General features: G+C 44.5%; 1 protein-coding gene across 2 annotated transcripts in view; it reads right to left on the bottom strand.

Moving 5' to 3' along the window:
* Window positions 1-1034: 1034 nt before the first annotated feature.
* Window positions 1035-15946, bottom strand: part of CEP170B (centrosomal protein 170B) — a 102920-nt gene continuing 88008 nt past the window's right edge. For both annotated transcript variants that reach the window (XM_044436033.1, XM_044436032.1), the window contains 5 exons: window positions 14366-14509; window positions 13446-13534; window positions 11325-11418; window positions 9843-9894; window positions 1035-7896 (listed from right to left, as the gene is read on the bottom strand). In XM_044436033.1, coding sequence (XP_044291968.1) covers window positions 7658-7896; window positions 9843-9894; window positions 11325-11418; window positions 13446-13534; window positions 14366-14509 — 618 coding nt within the window. In that variant the 3' untranslated portion in view covers window positions 1035-7657. The remainder of the gene's footprint in view (window positions 7897-9842; window positions 9895-11324; window positions 11419-13445; window positions 13535-14365; window positions 14510-15946) is intronic.

Raw genomic sequence — 15946 nt, forward strand, 5'->3', positions numbered from 1 at the left:
CCATGCCCTCTCCTTCAAGATAGGCTGGACATGCACATGGTGGGCATGTCATGAGCAGAGCCAGCTGGAGCCAGGGGTCAGACTAGATGGCCCGGGAGACCCCTTTTGACTCACTCTGTTTCTATGTTTCTATTTAGTTCCCTGGTTTCTTGGCTTTTGCAGGTTTGGCCTACTGTAAAAGGCTGAGATGACTCCCCAAAGCCTTAATTACTGGTGATAAGTGCTTTAATTAAAATATGCTGCCCTTGAAGATAGTCTGGATACTTCAATTGGTTCAGAAGAGTTGCCAGGATGCTAACAGGGGCCTGCAGATAAGACACATATAACACCAGTCCTTTACCATCTGCACTGGCTTCGAATTAAAGTCCAGGCCCAATTTAAGGTGCTGGTGATGACTTACAAAGTCCTGAACAGCTTGGAACCTGAGTATCTGAAGGAGCATCTCCTTCCATACATACCTGACCACCCACTAAGATCTGGGCCGGAGGTCCTTCTTCGGGAGCCCCCTTTGAAGATCAGAGGAGTGGCTACCAGGAGAAGGGCCTTCTCTGTGGTGGCACCCCAGCTCTGGAACAAGCTCCCCAGAGAGGTTTGCCTGGCACTGACATTTTATTTCTTTTGGTGCCAGGCCCAAATCTTTTTATTTTCCCAATATTTTAAGTCTTCTTGTAGTACCATCCTGGGACTTTTGTGATAGGACAGTATAAAAAAGTTATAATTAATAAACAAACAAACAAATCTGTCCTGTCATTTTTGGAGACACCTCCTTTTGCCATCATTCTTACCTAGCATTAGAGAGGTTCTTCCAGCCTTGGGCCAGGAGAGCTTCGTCAGCTGTGGTGTATGGGACATGTGCAGCTTGAACACAAGCTTTTCAGCCACAAATTGGACCCCCACCCAGTTTTGTCTACTTTGTCTATCTTCTTAGAACTGATATTTTCTATGTCCCCACCCTCATTAGCATCAACTTCAATTTAGTGACTGAAACATGTAGAAAAGAGTCCATAAATACTTTTTATATATGAACCATCTCATGGAAAACAAAAAAGAACAATTTATTAGAGCAAATGTATGATAAAATTATATAAAATAACCATTTATTTGTTTTGAAAGACATCCACAACATCACTTGGGAACAAAAATGTACAGATAAATTGCCTATCAACCAAAGGAAATAAATTACCATTAAAAAAAATCCAAAAGACATTGGGGGAACCCCATGATCTATGGATTGAAGGGAATGATGGATCTGAAAATTATACAGAATTCAAAAGTGGATGTGGCAATAAAAGACATGAGAACTAAATATCTAAAACTCAGTGAAACAGTTTTCATTTATACACAGTTGAATTTCAGCTACACTCTGATACTGCTCATCTTGCATTTGTGTCGCATGCAGATGAAATCAATGATCCTGTGAACTTTTCTATTTCTTTTTTGAACAGCAGAAAAAACTTTCAGCAGCGTAACAGCAAATTGTTAGGCACAATTCAGCAAGGGGCACATCAGAAAGTGAACAGGTAGTTAATGTACTTTTTACAGCTGCAAAGTCATGTATACATTTGCTGGATTCCAAGAAAGAGCAGACGAACTAGCATCGACGTAGCAAAATGAAAAATCAGTAGCATCTTGCACCTGTACATTTAAAAAAGAGTTATCTGTAAACATTCAGAGAAAATGCTTTCTTCAACTTATTCAAGGGCCACTCACATATTACAACTTGGAGTGTATGCTTTAAAACGGAGTGTGGTGTGCAGAACATGCTAATGCACTCATCAGAGAGTTGTGACTGGTTACTTTCTTAATGAGCACAAAGCCCCAGACAGACCTTGTTTTGCCCACAAGTTCTGTGTGAAAGAGCCCCAGAGCTGATCTGCAGGATGAATTTTCCTCAGGCTGAAATCAACACATGCCGATTCTCCCCCACCTCCAGCCCCCACAATAAACACATCTGGTTACTGATCTCACAAAGACATTTCTACAATTGGTCTGAAAAATCTTTCAGAGTGAATGGAAGTCAACTATGTTGGTTCACATTCTGGATACATGCTGAATCGTTTTTTAAAAAATCGATTCAGACTTGTGCAGAGACTTTGTGTTAAAATTGTCCTGTAGATTGTGGTTTAATTGGGTTTTAAGAGTGATGCTACATGATTCTCTCCAAGCAGATAGACATTCCAGCAGCCACATTTGCTCGATCACCATGCAATCAAAACAAATACGGCAATTTGACGTCACTGAAAGAAAGCAACTTCTTGCAACCACGCAGAACCAAGCTGTAGTTTGTGAACCTCACTCAGTCTGAGGGCCAGAGTCCATTTTGATGCAGCTTTTTTTTCCAGGGCTGGGTAGACCTACAGGCAAAACCAAAATAGCAACATACTGTAGCTTAAAGCTCCTACTGCCAGCCACTAAACATTCAGAGAGGTGTTTCAACGCTTTAGAATGGGGGAAAACTGCACAAAAGTTGGGAAATCACCTGAAGATTGGTAGCTGAGCAAAGAGATGGGACATGGGGAAGTGGTTTGGCCAGATCTGGACCCCGCGAGGACTTGAGTTGAGCTCTGGACTAGAGTTCTGTACCTCAGGTGTGCAGAAAGCAATGGCTCAGCTGGGGCGGTGGGGGGGGGGGGTAACCCAAATGAATTCACTACCAGAAATGTGCAGAATATTTTTTAAAGTATCAGGATGAAGTTTTAACCAATTGTATCGTGTATAGAACTGGAAATTTAACTTCTGCATTAGAGGGACCTTAAGAATGGGTGTCTGGAGTTATGTGGCTTCGTCTTTGGTTTAATTACATCTGGCACAGAATCATAGAAGAGTTGGAAGTGGCCATGAAGGCCATTGAGTCCAACCCCCTGCAGAGGACATAATACAAGCACGGCTGTAATCAATTACCTTTATAGACCCAGTCTGAGCCACTTGCATGGGAGAACCAGGTCCACGCAACAAGCATGCCTGAACCACACCTCTGGGCCCACTGGCCAGCCACATGAAGACACACTATTGGCATAGGTGGCTAAAATGCCTCATATTTGGATCAGGTTAATAGGGCCATTCCCCAGGCTGGACAGAAATTAACAACTGTGAAGCTTGGGTCTACCTCTGCAGGACCTATACTGGCCTCCTTCAACCTGGTGTGCTCCAGAATTTTGGACTGCAACTCCCAGCATCCTTGACCTTTGGCCATGCTGGTTGAGACTGACGGAAATTAAAGTCTAAAGCATTTGGATGGCACCAGGTCAGGGAACACTGCCCAAACAAATATTACATCCATGTGAAGAGATCTAGGAACTGTGGCAGATACAATCCTGCCACCTCAATGCGGTCCACCCACCGAGCTTACATTTTCTTTTTGTTACAGTATATTCCAAAAGAGAACCCTATTTAGACTTGGGGACTGGAATTCCCACCTTGCTATGGTGGAGAATTGGGGGAGAGGAGAGAACTTTGTTTGAACCACCTATTCCAAACTTGCCCATTTGAAGGAGGCTGAAAGACTCCTGGGAAATAGAATCAAAGATGATTCTGTGAATTATTAGACAAAAACCTATCAAGCTAGATGGAGATGCTCACAGATCAATATTTACCATGTTATGGCTACTTCTACATTTTGTCACAGGGCACATGAACCCAACCTTAAGCACGTTTCCAATTATGCAACAATATGAATTTACAAGGACCCACTACCCCTGCTGTTTTGATGACTGCATTTCCATGAAAAAGTTAACTCATCATATGCTCAGTTATGTGTTTGGTGTCAATTCAATATGCCCAGATTTGGCTTTACAAACTACTGCCATGTGGCAATGAAGAGCAGGGGGAAAGTGACTCTGTGGCTGGATCAACTTATCAATCTCTAATAGGAAGAGTTTTGGAAACTCTTTGCTATGTGTCTCTGCAGCAATAGCAGCAGTTATATTATTTGAGATCCAACACAGCGAAGTATCTATGAAAGGGACATGCCACAAGGCAAAACCCAGTTAGACAGCATGGATATCCCACAAGCAGTTAGAAAAACATAGGCATGCCTTTTTCTTTTTAATTTGCCAGAACAATTTACTTCTACCATCCTGAAGTGTAAATTTTAAAATTCCAATTTCATGTAGTGATTTTCTGTATATGATACATTCATCCTCTTCCTCCAGGTTCCCAATACCGACAGGTTCCCAACTGCAGCAAACCCCATGGACAATCCCCCTCTACGACAACAGGCAACAGGGGATTGCTAGACTAATCCATGGCAAAAGACAATCATACATATAATTCTATTAGTTTCCAGGCAGTAGGTTGTCTCAGGAAGCAAGTGGCAACTTGGAAGAGAGCTGTCCGTGTGATGCCGCTTAGTGATGAGCAGCATTGCTCACATGGTTACACCAGGAGATAAACCTGGGCAGACATTTTCCTCAATGGTTGCCAGGAACATACAATGTGGTAACCTGCCACCCCTGTAAATCTGGGCTGGGAGCCGGAGGCCCTCCAGATGTTGTTGGACTGCAACTCCCATCAGCCCCAGCACGTAGGGCCAATGGTCAGGGATAATGCAAGTCACAGGGCAGTACCCAACAGTGCCTCAGGTCTAGTGCTACTATCTTGACACGAGCACAAGCCAACACTTGGCACAATGGGAAAATCTAGTTCATTTTGGTGACTGACTTGCCCCATCGCCCTTGCACTGGCATATAATGGGATAAGATGGAGGAGGAGAATGATGTAAGCTGCCTTGAGCCCTTTGTAGGAAAAAGGCAGGATATAAATTGAATGAATGAATGAATATAATGGCATGCAATCCTTGGACACCATCGGATGCTCCTCAAAGTCCAACAACAATCAGAGGGTCACAGCTTCCCCACCCCTGATGTAAATGACCACCTGTATACACCCTTATTCACTGCATTCAAACGTCTCTTTACATAAACGATACACCCAAAAAGTTCCTAGACATTAATTCTAGTTGCTTCAATGGCTGCCCTGACCGGCTTCCACTTCACATGGATGCAAGATCTGAAAGAAAGCTGGGATTTCAGCAGATGCACTTTGGAAAAGCCCAGATGTTAGTTCTTAAATCCTACCAGCAGAAAACACAGGTGGCGCTACCTTGGGCTATTGGTCCATCTAGAACAATGCCATCTCTGTTGGCCAGTCATAGGTCTCATCAGAGAGGTCTTTCTAAATTGAGATCCAATTAATTGGGGAGCTGCACATTGAACGTAGGGCCTTCTGCACACCATGCATATGATCTAACACTGCACTGCAACCTTGCTAATGAATTAAAAGCATGAAATCAGATACAACTCAAACTCGAGGAGGTGCATTAATCAACAAAATTATGTAAAGCATTTGTTTCTCAGTTCAATGTCACCTGCCCATCTGCAACAATAAAGGCAAGCGATGAGGTCTTCCCCTGCCCTAACAACTTAGGAACAAAAGGAATTTTATAATTTGCTGATTATTATTCACAAGTTTTCCCAACTCTAAGCAAGTCATTCCCTCCCTGACCTTTTCAACCAGCATGAATTTTGGCAAGTGCAAAACCATTTCTTTTCACGGTAAAAAGCTTGTGTGTTTTCTCATAGCATATACTTCAGTGCTGTTCAGAAATTATCCTTAGTGTTACCCAGGATTGCAACAGTCTAATAACACTGTATTTAAAATCCAGCCACTTGTTTCTCAGAAGTCAAGCAGGGTTCACATATCTTGATTCAAGTCACAAGATGGCACCACTATTGGGAGTGAACAGAGGCTGAAGCTGTTGCTTTGGGAATGGGGATGCAAGTGAAGACTCATCACTGATGCTTTGCTTGGGCTTCCTGATCTGCCAGAACAAACATCCTTTCATTTTGGCATGAAGGCCTGAATTAACACAGCAGATGGAGCATCAAAGTTAATTTACATCAGCATACAGACCACAGGAGGCTGAAACACTGGGCTGTAACCAGTCTTAGTTCTACTTAAGGGCAAATCCATGTAAGTTGGTCATGACTAACTTAACTTTCATTCCATTCAGTGAGTCTCCCCTAAGGAGAACTCATGTTGGATACATGCCTCTGAACCCAGCTTGGGAAACATTCAGGTGTCGTGCCTCCAAGATGCCCTCTGGGCATCCACATCTATTTGCACAGTGTAAAGCAATGGCTGGACTCGTCTCACCATTATTTGTGACAACTTTTTATAGGCTTATTACTTATCTTTATGATCTTCAACTTATGTTTTGGAGAGCAGAGGTATTGCTTAGGTTGCCACAACTATGCTCAGGGTGAGAACGGCAGTAGAGCCGGAAAGGGCCAATAAGGGCATTGAGTCCAACCCCCTGCTCTGCTTTCCACATGTGGTCGCCCAGCTGAAGGCCCCCGCCTTTCCAAATTCTCAGACATGCTCAGCTCAGTGCCAGCTCACTGTATTTGCTCGAGCCCGAAAAGCAGCACAAAGTTCCGAATCCCACAAGAGTTGTGTTCCCATTTTGTGTCAGGCACCCAAGAAAGTTGGAGGTAGCATGAGAGCATTCTTGGTTTGCACGCCTCACCTGTAGCAGCTTGAAGTGGGGGTGGGGATGCGGAACGTGCCCTCCCCATTCCTCTCCCACTTCAAAAAATATCCTGGAGCTTGGCAGGATGTGGAGCCGTGCCACTTCTACCGCTCAATACAGGATTTTCGTGAGTGCAAAGGTGACCTATACTCTTGTGTTCAGAAGTTGCCTATGGAGATATATAAAATGTTGAGACATGGAAGGAGGGGGCCATGACTGCACCCTTAATAGTAGCCCAAACATGAGAATGACCCTCCAAAATTATATGCAGCAAACAGAGGACTTTGCAGATTGTATTAAAAGACATTAGGACTACATAAAAGCATTGCCATGCAGCAACTATCATGAAATTGTACAAATTTGGCAAATCTGCTACATGCGATCCTGACCCAGTCATTGGTTTGCCTGCTCTAGGGAATTTTTTTGACAGAATCACAGCAAGAAAAACAATGGTGCCAACTTGAACACTAGCTTTCCATCACCTGCACTCTTACCCTTTCCCAGTGAAATCGCAAAAGCTGTATGGCTGCAGGTAGAATGACACTCGGTCATCTTTTTTTGCTCACCTTGAAGAGGGGTTTGCAAGGAACTGCTTGTGGACTTCTGAAAGAACCCGTCCACACTGCATTGCTCAACCCAGCAAGTATGAAAAAGTCCATTCCAGCAGAATGATTTAATGCTCTGTGTTTTCAATTAAATATAGAGCACCACCACCCCTGAAAGGTACATTTTCAAAGAGCGCCTCTATACAACTAAACAGATAGCTATGAACAGGCTAAATACAAGAACATAGTAGAGCTTCGGCAGTACGGAGTGAAGAATACGCAAAGCCCGTTTTGCTATGGCACATTGGAGGAATATGCATTGGTTATCCTTCTGTTAAAAATCTGCCTCTATGCTGAAAGTGTGCCAGTCCACAGTGCTAGTTTTTTTCTTCTCAAAGGCACACACAGAGGCCTGCCCTGCCACTCACTCCCACACAGCACAGACTGTATCTTGTGTTTCTTTTGTGCAATATGTTAGCAATCTAAACAACTCCTCCATGCGGACTTGCCCACAACCACTCATACACAATACTAACGCCACATTAAGTCACACACAAGAGGATAAGCAATAGAAAATATGCTGCTAGATCACGTATTTCTCCCCGTCTGGAACAAAGGGAGTATCCTGCAGGCTGGTAGAACCAAAGTTCGATTTCTGTGCGTAATTCCTTTTCTTGACAGGGGACAAAGCCTCCAGCATGGACCCAGAAATGTTGTTAGCAGTCCTGACTTTCGTGGCTGCAGACTGTGGCATAGCAGAAGGTGATTTGTTATTGGTAAGCGCATCCAAGTTCCCACTTGGGTCAATGATGGCATTTATAACTGCAGAAGAAAGAGGAAGCAAGCATGGTCAGCATGGACCTGAATGACAGGACTGGAAGGAGCCGTGAAGGTTCACATATTCATCTACCTGGTTCAAGCCTTCTCTCTGAAACAGTGCAAACTGATATGAATGCTTTGTCTGTAACAACTGATCTGAGTTGATGGCCTCATACAGATAATTCTTCCTTCAAGTTTACAGCCATTAAATAATGAACCTATGTCTGTGAACTGCCCCTAAGTGAACACTTGAACTCACACCACATGGAGATTCAAGCACAAATGGCAAGGCTGGTTTAGATCAATTTGGATGCCAGGAAGTACTTCCTGACAGTTAGGACCCCTAGTGCATGGAGTGGGTTTCCACAGGAGGTGGCTGAAGACCCATGGATGAGAGTGTTCAAGGATAGGCTGGACATGCATGTGGTAGGCGTGTCATGAGCAGGAGTCAGCTGGACCGGAGGTCAGACTAGATGGCCCAGGAGGTCCCTTCTGACTCGCCCTGTTTCTGTGTCTCTAAGCTCTCTGTGGAGGGGTGAGTGGTGGCTCAGGTCCTCTTCAAGGATCCCTTTCCTTGCCTCCAGAGCAACAGGGCTCAGAGCCTTCTCCTGTCTGGAATTGCTCAGATCCGGGGAGGAGGACTCACAGCACACGGATCAACATTTGCTCTGATCTCTGTGGGAGTATGTGGGCAGGTCCAGCTTGCGACTAGGACTCCTCCCCTGGGCACAGCAGCGGCTCCGAGTTGCTCACACCCCTTCCTTGAACCTTTGCCTGTGAATGCTGGGGAAGGCTCTTCCCCAGGAAGAGCAGGGATCCCTCCCTTGGTGAGGGAGGAATGCCTGGGAAGCTGGTCCCTAAAAGACAGCTGAGTCCCTTACCTAGATGTGCAGCTACATCAAGAGACTACAGCCCAATGCCATCAGCTGTCTGATTTCTGGTGATGGCACATCTTACACTTATGCCATGGGATCTGCCCTAAAAATGGAATCTCTCTGATTTAGAGCCTCGTGTGTCAACGGTGCAGGAATGTGTGGCAGTAGGACTGGGGCCCCAACGGACAGTCTCGGGCGCTGTCGGGACAGTGGACCAGGGACAACCCGATTGCTGAGGGCACTCCCGCAGTGCAGCCGCTTGGCCTCTCCGCAACTCCCTGCCTCTGGAGGTCAGGCAGGTGCCAACACTGCACTCATTGTTTCAAATGATGTTGTTTCGATTCCTAAAATGGAGGAGGAGAATGATGTAAGCTGCCTTGAGCCCTCTGTAGGAAAAGGCAGGATATAAATCAAAAAATAAATAAATAAAATAAATGAGTGCCCACCTCCTCTTTTTAACGTGCTTTGCTGGACGGTGCAGTGGTGCAGAAATTTGCACATAAATCAGTAAGTAAAGGGTGTCAGCGAGGAGAAAGGCACTCACCCAGCCTCTCACTGTCTTTCAGTAGTTCGAACTACACATCAGGTTCATTGGAGCCATCCTCCTCAGGAGCCGCTGCTTTGCACAGTCTCACGAGCTGGTACTGTGTGCTTCTTTCTGGCTCTTTGTATGCTAGCTGGCATATGGTGTAAGCCAGCCTTCCCAGCCTGATGCCCTGAAGATGTGCAGGACTGCAACTCCCAGCCTGGCTGAGAACGCTGGGAGTTGCAATCCAATCTACAGAGAAGCTTGTATTCATTGCACTGTTCACACTAGGGGAGAATCAGAGTGTGATGCACTTGGGAAAACCCCTCTGTGCCATTCTTAGTAAGCACTGTGGAATAAGCTTACTATGGTTCTATGCATACCCTACGCTAACACACAGAAACTGGATTCAGTTAGATTTCACTACCCCACAATGGGACAGGAAACAGTGGGAGATGCTGGCTATCACAATGCAGTGCATTTGGAGGATGTCTGGGTGGGGCAAAAATCAGTTAATGCCACAGAGAAAGCAGGAAACCAAAACAAACCTTCAAGTTGTTTCTGGACTCTGCGTAGCTCCTTCAGAATAGAACTGATTTCCTGGCAATGAACAGCAAAAAAAAAACAGTGCTTCAAACACTCAAGACATTCTGAAAATGAAGACTATTTTGTATATTGTATTGTCTCTGATAAAAACAATGCATGTTACATTCCACGTTCGCCCAACCTTTTGTTTAAACTACCACATGGTCTCCAAATCTGAATTTTCATGATCCACTAAAGGAGTTAAATATTAAAATTTGGATTATTCAAAAAGATTTTTGTTTTTTGTTTTTTTTGCTTTGGGGTTAGCTTTATTTTTTCTTTTTGGTACTAGGAAAATTCATATTTCTTCCCCACAAACATCTGGACATTGCCACTGAAATGTAAGAGTAGCCATGCAACGCTACTCCTTCAAAAATAGAAATGTGAAAGAGGAAACAGAACTCAGATTCAAACCCGTAAAGGCAAGACAAGTATAAAGGCAGCTTCACATCCACATTATAATGCTCTAAATTTACTGTCGCTCTGCCACAAACATTCATACATGTTTGAGAGCTGCACTGCATGTTGCCTGAAGGCTGCAAATGTAGGTAAAGGTAAAGGTAAAGGTAAAGGTTTCCCCTTGACATTAAGTCCAGTCATGCCTGACTCTCGGGGGCGGTGTTCATCTCCGTTTCCTGGCCGAGGGAGCCAGCGTTTGTCCAGACAGTCTCCGTGGTCATGTGGCCGGCATGACTAAACACCGAAGTGCACAGAACGCTGTTACCTGCCCACCTAAGTGGTACCTTTTTATCCACTTGCATTTGCATGCTTTCAAACTGCAAGGTTGGCAGGAGCTGGGACGGAGCAACGGGAACTCACTCCGTTGTGCATATTCGAATCGGCACCCTTTCAATCAACCAGCCCAGCAGCACAGCGGTTTAAACCACTGCGCCACCAAATGTAGACATGCATGCAAAACATACATGTGGAAACACATGCGTGCAAGCGCATGCGTTTGTGCACACACTAGCCTAGCCAGTGCCCATAAAAGGAACTCTTCTCTTATCTCCAGTCTTTTATTTTCATAACTAGAGGAGAGGGAAAGGATTCTCTTGCTAGTGTTAGCATTTCTCCTGCTTCTGCAAACAGAATCCCTTCTCTTTTCTCCGATATGGAAGATAAGAGATGAATGATAAGGAATGGCATCCCTTACTAGACCTTCCACTATAGAATGCTCGCAGTTTCTCTTGCTAGTGCCAAAAGTGATATCCCAGCAAAGAGTGGGGATAAGAAAGGGGTTCCCCTGCCAGGGAATTTCCTGCAAAGGAAATGCCAAGGAGATTCTTTGGTGGCAGATGCAGGGGGTTCTAGTACGCTGCCAAAAATGACTTGGAGGGCCACCTGCAGCCCACAGACTAACATCTTTTGCGCCCCTGACACATATTTTACATGGTTCAAGCCTTCTAAAAACAACCCTCCGAGCCCATGTTGAAAACAATTCCCACCTTGTTTGAGGTCTTTAGAATTGGCACTTCATTCTCGGAATTAATTTTGGCCTCCATCTCCTCCCATGTCCGCTCAGTATTCTGGAACAGAATTCTGATACAAACACATAAATGCTGTTATTTTGTCAAAGTGTCAAAAACATAATAAATAAATCAAATGTCTCCTACAAAGCTGTGAAGCATCTTAGGGTGGGAAGGTTGATTTCCCTTGCACATGGTATTATGTTTGGCATCTTGAAGTAGCACACAGGCGAGTTCACAGCCATGGTGTGCAGAACCATGCAAGCCCATCAAAATATGAGTCTGCCATGCTCTGAGAGTTCTAAGCCTGGAGGAGTGTTGTCCATGGGGTCGCAATGGGTCGGACACGACTTCACGACGAACAACAACAACATCAGGCACATCATGAGAAGACACAACCCTCTGGAGAAGACAATCGTGCTAGGAAAAGTCAAAAGGAGAGGAAGAAAAGGAAGACCAACGATGAGATGGATCAACTGCATAAAGGAAGTCACAGGCTTGGGCTGTCAAGAACAGGGCCCTCTTCAGGTGAGTCATTCATAGGATCGCAATGAGACGACTTGACGGCACATCACAGCAACGTCAGCTGTTCATGAACAAGTCCGTCAGGCACTGGGAACCTCTAAGGAATGAGACTTAAGATTCCCTCCATATGCCAAGAAGCTGTCTCAAACCTTATGATTCTTTTTCTTGACTCTGAAGGATAGCAAATGTTATATTCTTATGTTTGGCTCCACAAACAAGCAGGTTGGGGGAGCAGCAGTTCTCTGGCTGACCTGGTGCTTTTGAGCAGAATCCCTGCAGGGCTCTCAGTCACAGAGGAGGGACTCTGTGGAACTGCCACATTCATACTTTTGGCTCAGAGGGTGGAGGTCATGGGCCGGGCCAGCCACAATGACCATACTCCCTTTTTCCATGTTTGCTCTATGTGTGGCACCAAACAAAGAAAGCTAGAATCATTTGGTGTAGAAAGCATATATTGAAATAAAACAAAGCAAAGTAAAAACCATTAGGGTGGGCTGCATGCTGAAAGTCTATACCAATTTACCTAACTTCCTCTTTCCTTCCATAATACCATTGCAAGGGCAAACGAAGGACAGAGGAAAACTGATGGGTAAGGAGGGAGCACTTAATGTTTCCCTGCCCGTGAATTCCCACGCACAAATGAGACTGCCACACCATGGTTAAGTGTGGTTTACACCAGCCTGGCTCTAAAAATGGAAGTAAGCCCAGCTGAGAAAAAATCTTGTGAGCAAAGCAGCATTTATGAGGACGAATCAATAGGATTAAGCACCTCTCTTTTCTGCACTTTACTTATCCCTGAGATATACTACCCCAAATTCATGTTACTCAGCAGAAGTGGATTTTGGGGCACATGTTTGTTCAGATAACATCTAGTTCAGCTCTAACTTTGCCTACCCATCAATTAAGATCACTGCTAGAAGCATCTGTCCAGGCACTCCTGTCTTCTGAAGTTAGCCAGGTGGCAACCAGTGGAAAAACATCTGTGGCTGCAGCTCCAGTTTCTGAAGAAAGACTGCCTAGGATCAGATGCCCTTCTGGGATCTGGTAAAGCCCTTTGTAAGATTTTTTTCCCAAAACATTTTTAAACTTTGGCTGAGGCTCAGTTTAACTTGCTGCTGGGACTTTAATCTGGCTTATTTTATTAATGTTTTAATTTTATTTTGATTACTTGATTTATTTTTACTGTCAGCTATCCTAGTATGCAAGCTAATTTTGGCGCTTTTAGCACACAGCAACTACAGACCATCAAAGCCGTCAACTTTACTTTGCAAGTCTAAGTAAGTGCTACCTAAGTCTTCTTGTTGTTATAAAAATGGCACATGGAAAGGAAATGGCCCCAGAGCTGCCGAAGCTGTCCACCTCTACATTAAATGTTAGGCTTTCTGGATGTCACCAGGTCATAAGAATATGTATTTTATGAACATGGAAGAGAATTCAGAAACCTTTGAGTGTTAGTATTTTAAGGAAACCTGCTGCCATTTCCATTTGGAGTTGTGAACGGGACATGCTTGGTTAATTTGCGAACTGCAAGGGGGTTCTTCTACATCCCTAGCAATACTGGTGCAGTCCACTCACTTCATTTTCTCTGCCAGGTTCTCGGTGTTTTCCCGGATGGTGTGGGATAACTGGGACACGGGGTTGAGCATCAAGTTGTCAAAGATGACCTGAAACACAAGACGGAATGGCACCATTTCTTTCAATGGAAATTGGGTTTTTTCAGAAGTACTGCTACAACAGAATTACATTCCTGCATCTGGAGGATTCTTCATGGCTTTCTACTAAAACACAGCTCCTCGAGTTCACTGGGTGACTTTAGGCCAGTCACAGAACTTCGGCCCCAACCTACCACATAGGGTTGCTGTTGTGAGGAAAAAACTGAGATATGTAAGCTGCCTTGGGTTCTTCACAAAAGGAAAAAGGTGAGATATAAATGAAAGTAGTAATAGTAGTAAAAATAGCAATGCATTGTGATTAACTAGGAAGGGGCCCTGGAATGATCAGACAGATTATTTTTTCATGCATTATTCGTTAAAAGAAGTACTTACAAACACTGCAGATGGCAAACACCATTTTGGAATGGCTGTTCTAAGGGCATGCATGCTACGACCTAGGCAAAACTCATTTAAAAGCCAAGGAAGTGTGTTGTTAAGCTGGATGGCCAAAATCAGCAGTCTAGCCAACTTGCAGGATGAAAGGAGCAGGGAAGCAAAAATTTATTTCATGCTCCATGCATCCTGCACAGGATGCCTGCAATCCAGAGTCTGGGAGCTCATTGGCTTCCCCACTGGGCTGCGCTCCAGACGTTCCTTAATCAGCTGCTAACGCTAACCGCAGGACATCCCTGGCACGCTCCTTGTCAAAGAAGTGAAAAACAGTCAGAACTCCTTATATTCCCAAGGCTGTAAGAAAGAGAGGACCTAAAAGCGTTCTTGATCGGCACAAGGCAGCGCCATACAGCCATGTCCCAGAATTTCATTGTATTGTCGTCAACCTACCTCTTCCCTGTTTCTTATCCTTGTTTTTCTCGTCTGATCCTCCTCTCTGCTGTCATTCATATTTTGGTCAAAATCATGGAATTCCATTGAACCAGGAGGCACCTTCTGGAAGTTTAGACTTGCTTCTGGTATGTGCTGCACCAGCTTTAAAAATACATGTGAAAGGGAAGGCATAATTTATATATTCAGATCAGGACAGGGGAACATGACAGGGGAAGTAAACAAGCAAATAGGAAGTTGCACCTTTAAGACCTGCCCTGCTTCAGCTAAGTGGGGATTGCAATTATGCATAGCAGAGAACGGGGATGAAAAGGAGAGCCCCATACCAAGCCCTTCTCTCCTCTTCTGAATGCATCAGGACACTCACCAAGCCATGCAAGGGTATCCCCCTGCGCATGCTCCTGCCCCAGCTCAACATCCTTGACTGCACCTGGCAAGAAAACTGGCAGAGCTGGTACCAGGCTTGGAGTGCCAAGATACTGCGCCCAACAGCCACCTCTGCGGGAGCTGCGGTCAGTGCCAGCAAGGAAGGGGGCTTCCTCAGGGGCAGCTCCCCAGTCACAGGAACATGCTTTCTGCTGAAGGCCCCCTGGCACCAACTCGATTACGCTTTTAGTACCATAGTAGAGTTGGTGCTCTACGGCAAGACATTTATTTAGATTTTTATCCTGCTTTTTTCTTGTAACACACTCAAAGTGGGTTACAGCATTTTCCTCCTGCTGTTCTCAACCTTATCTCCACAACAACAGCCCTGTGAGGTAGGTTGGGCTGAGAGTCTGTGACTGGCCCAAAAGTCATCTAGCTGGCCCCATGGCCAAGCAGGGCCTAGATCCGAGGTTGCCTGAGTCCCAGTCCTGTGTCCGTAACCACTACGCCAACACTGGCTCTCAGTTCTGAATGGCGGATCGAGGTGCTTATGTTGGGCATTTTAATAGGTTCAGTTGTATTAACCTGCCTTCTTTGTCATCATCGTCATCTTTTTTCATTTCTATACCACCCAATAGACACAGCTCTCTGGTCAGTTTACAACAGTTTGTAAAACAGACAACACAATAAAGCAACATAAAATTTCCAAAATATAAACTTTTTAAAGTCATTTTAAAATAGCCAAAACAACACGATACACAATAGCTATTTAAGTTGTTTAAATCCATCTTTAAATTTGTTTTTAAAATTTCTATATTGAAATTCTATGGTTTGTACAGAATTTGTATTTTATGAATTGTTGTAGCCATCGAGAGAGCATTAGCTATTGGCTGGAAGAGAAATAAAATGGATCATCATGATCACTGTCATCATCCAATCAGAGCAAGCGAAGGAGAACCCAATATGGGGGTGCCAATTTTGGCAATAGCGCCTATCATTGCATTTCCAGCCAGAGTCAGAGACAAAATCATTCTGGCACTCTCATTCACTCTGATTAAAATATGACGTCAGAAACTACCTAACCGTTCCAGACATTGCAGATGCCCTTTTCCATTTAACTGACTTCTCACTGAATTCATACTTCCCTTTTTAAGTTGCTTACATTAGTCCTAAGCACACATTCAGTGAACTGGGTCCAGCCAGCACGTGGTGGGC

Source organism: Varanus komodoensis, unplaced genomic scaffold (assembly GCF_004798865.1).
Source record: "Varanus komodoensis strain SLA01 unplaced genomic scaffold, ASM479886v1 scaffold3, whole genome shotgun sequence".
Lineage (NCBI taxonomy): Eukaryota > Metazoa > Chordata > Lepidosauria > Squamata > Varanidae > Varanus > Varanus komodoensis.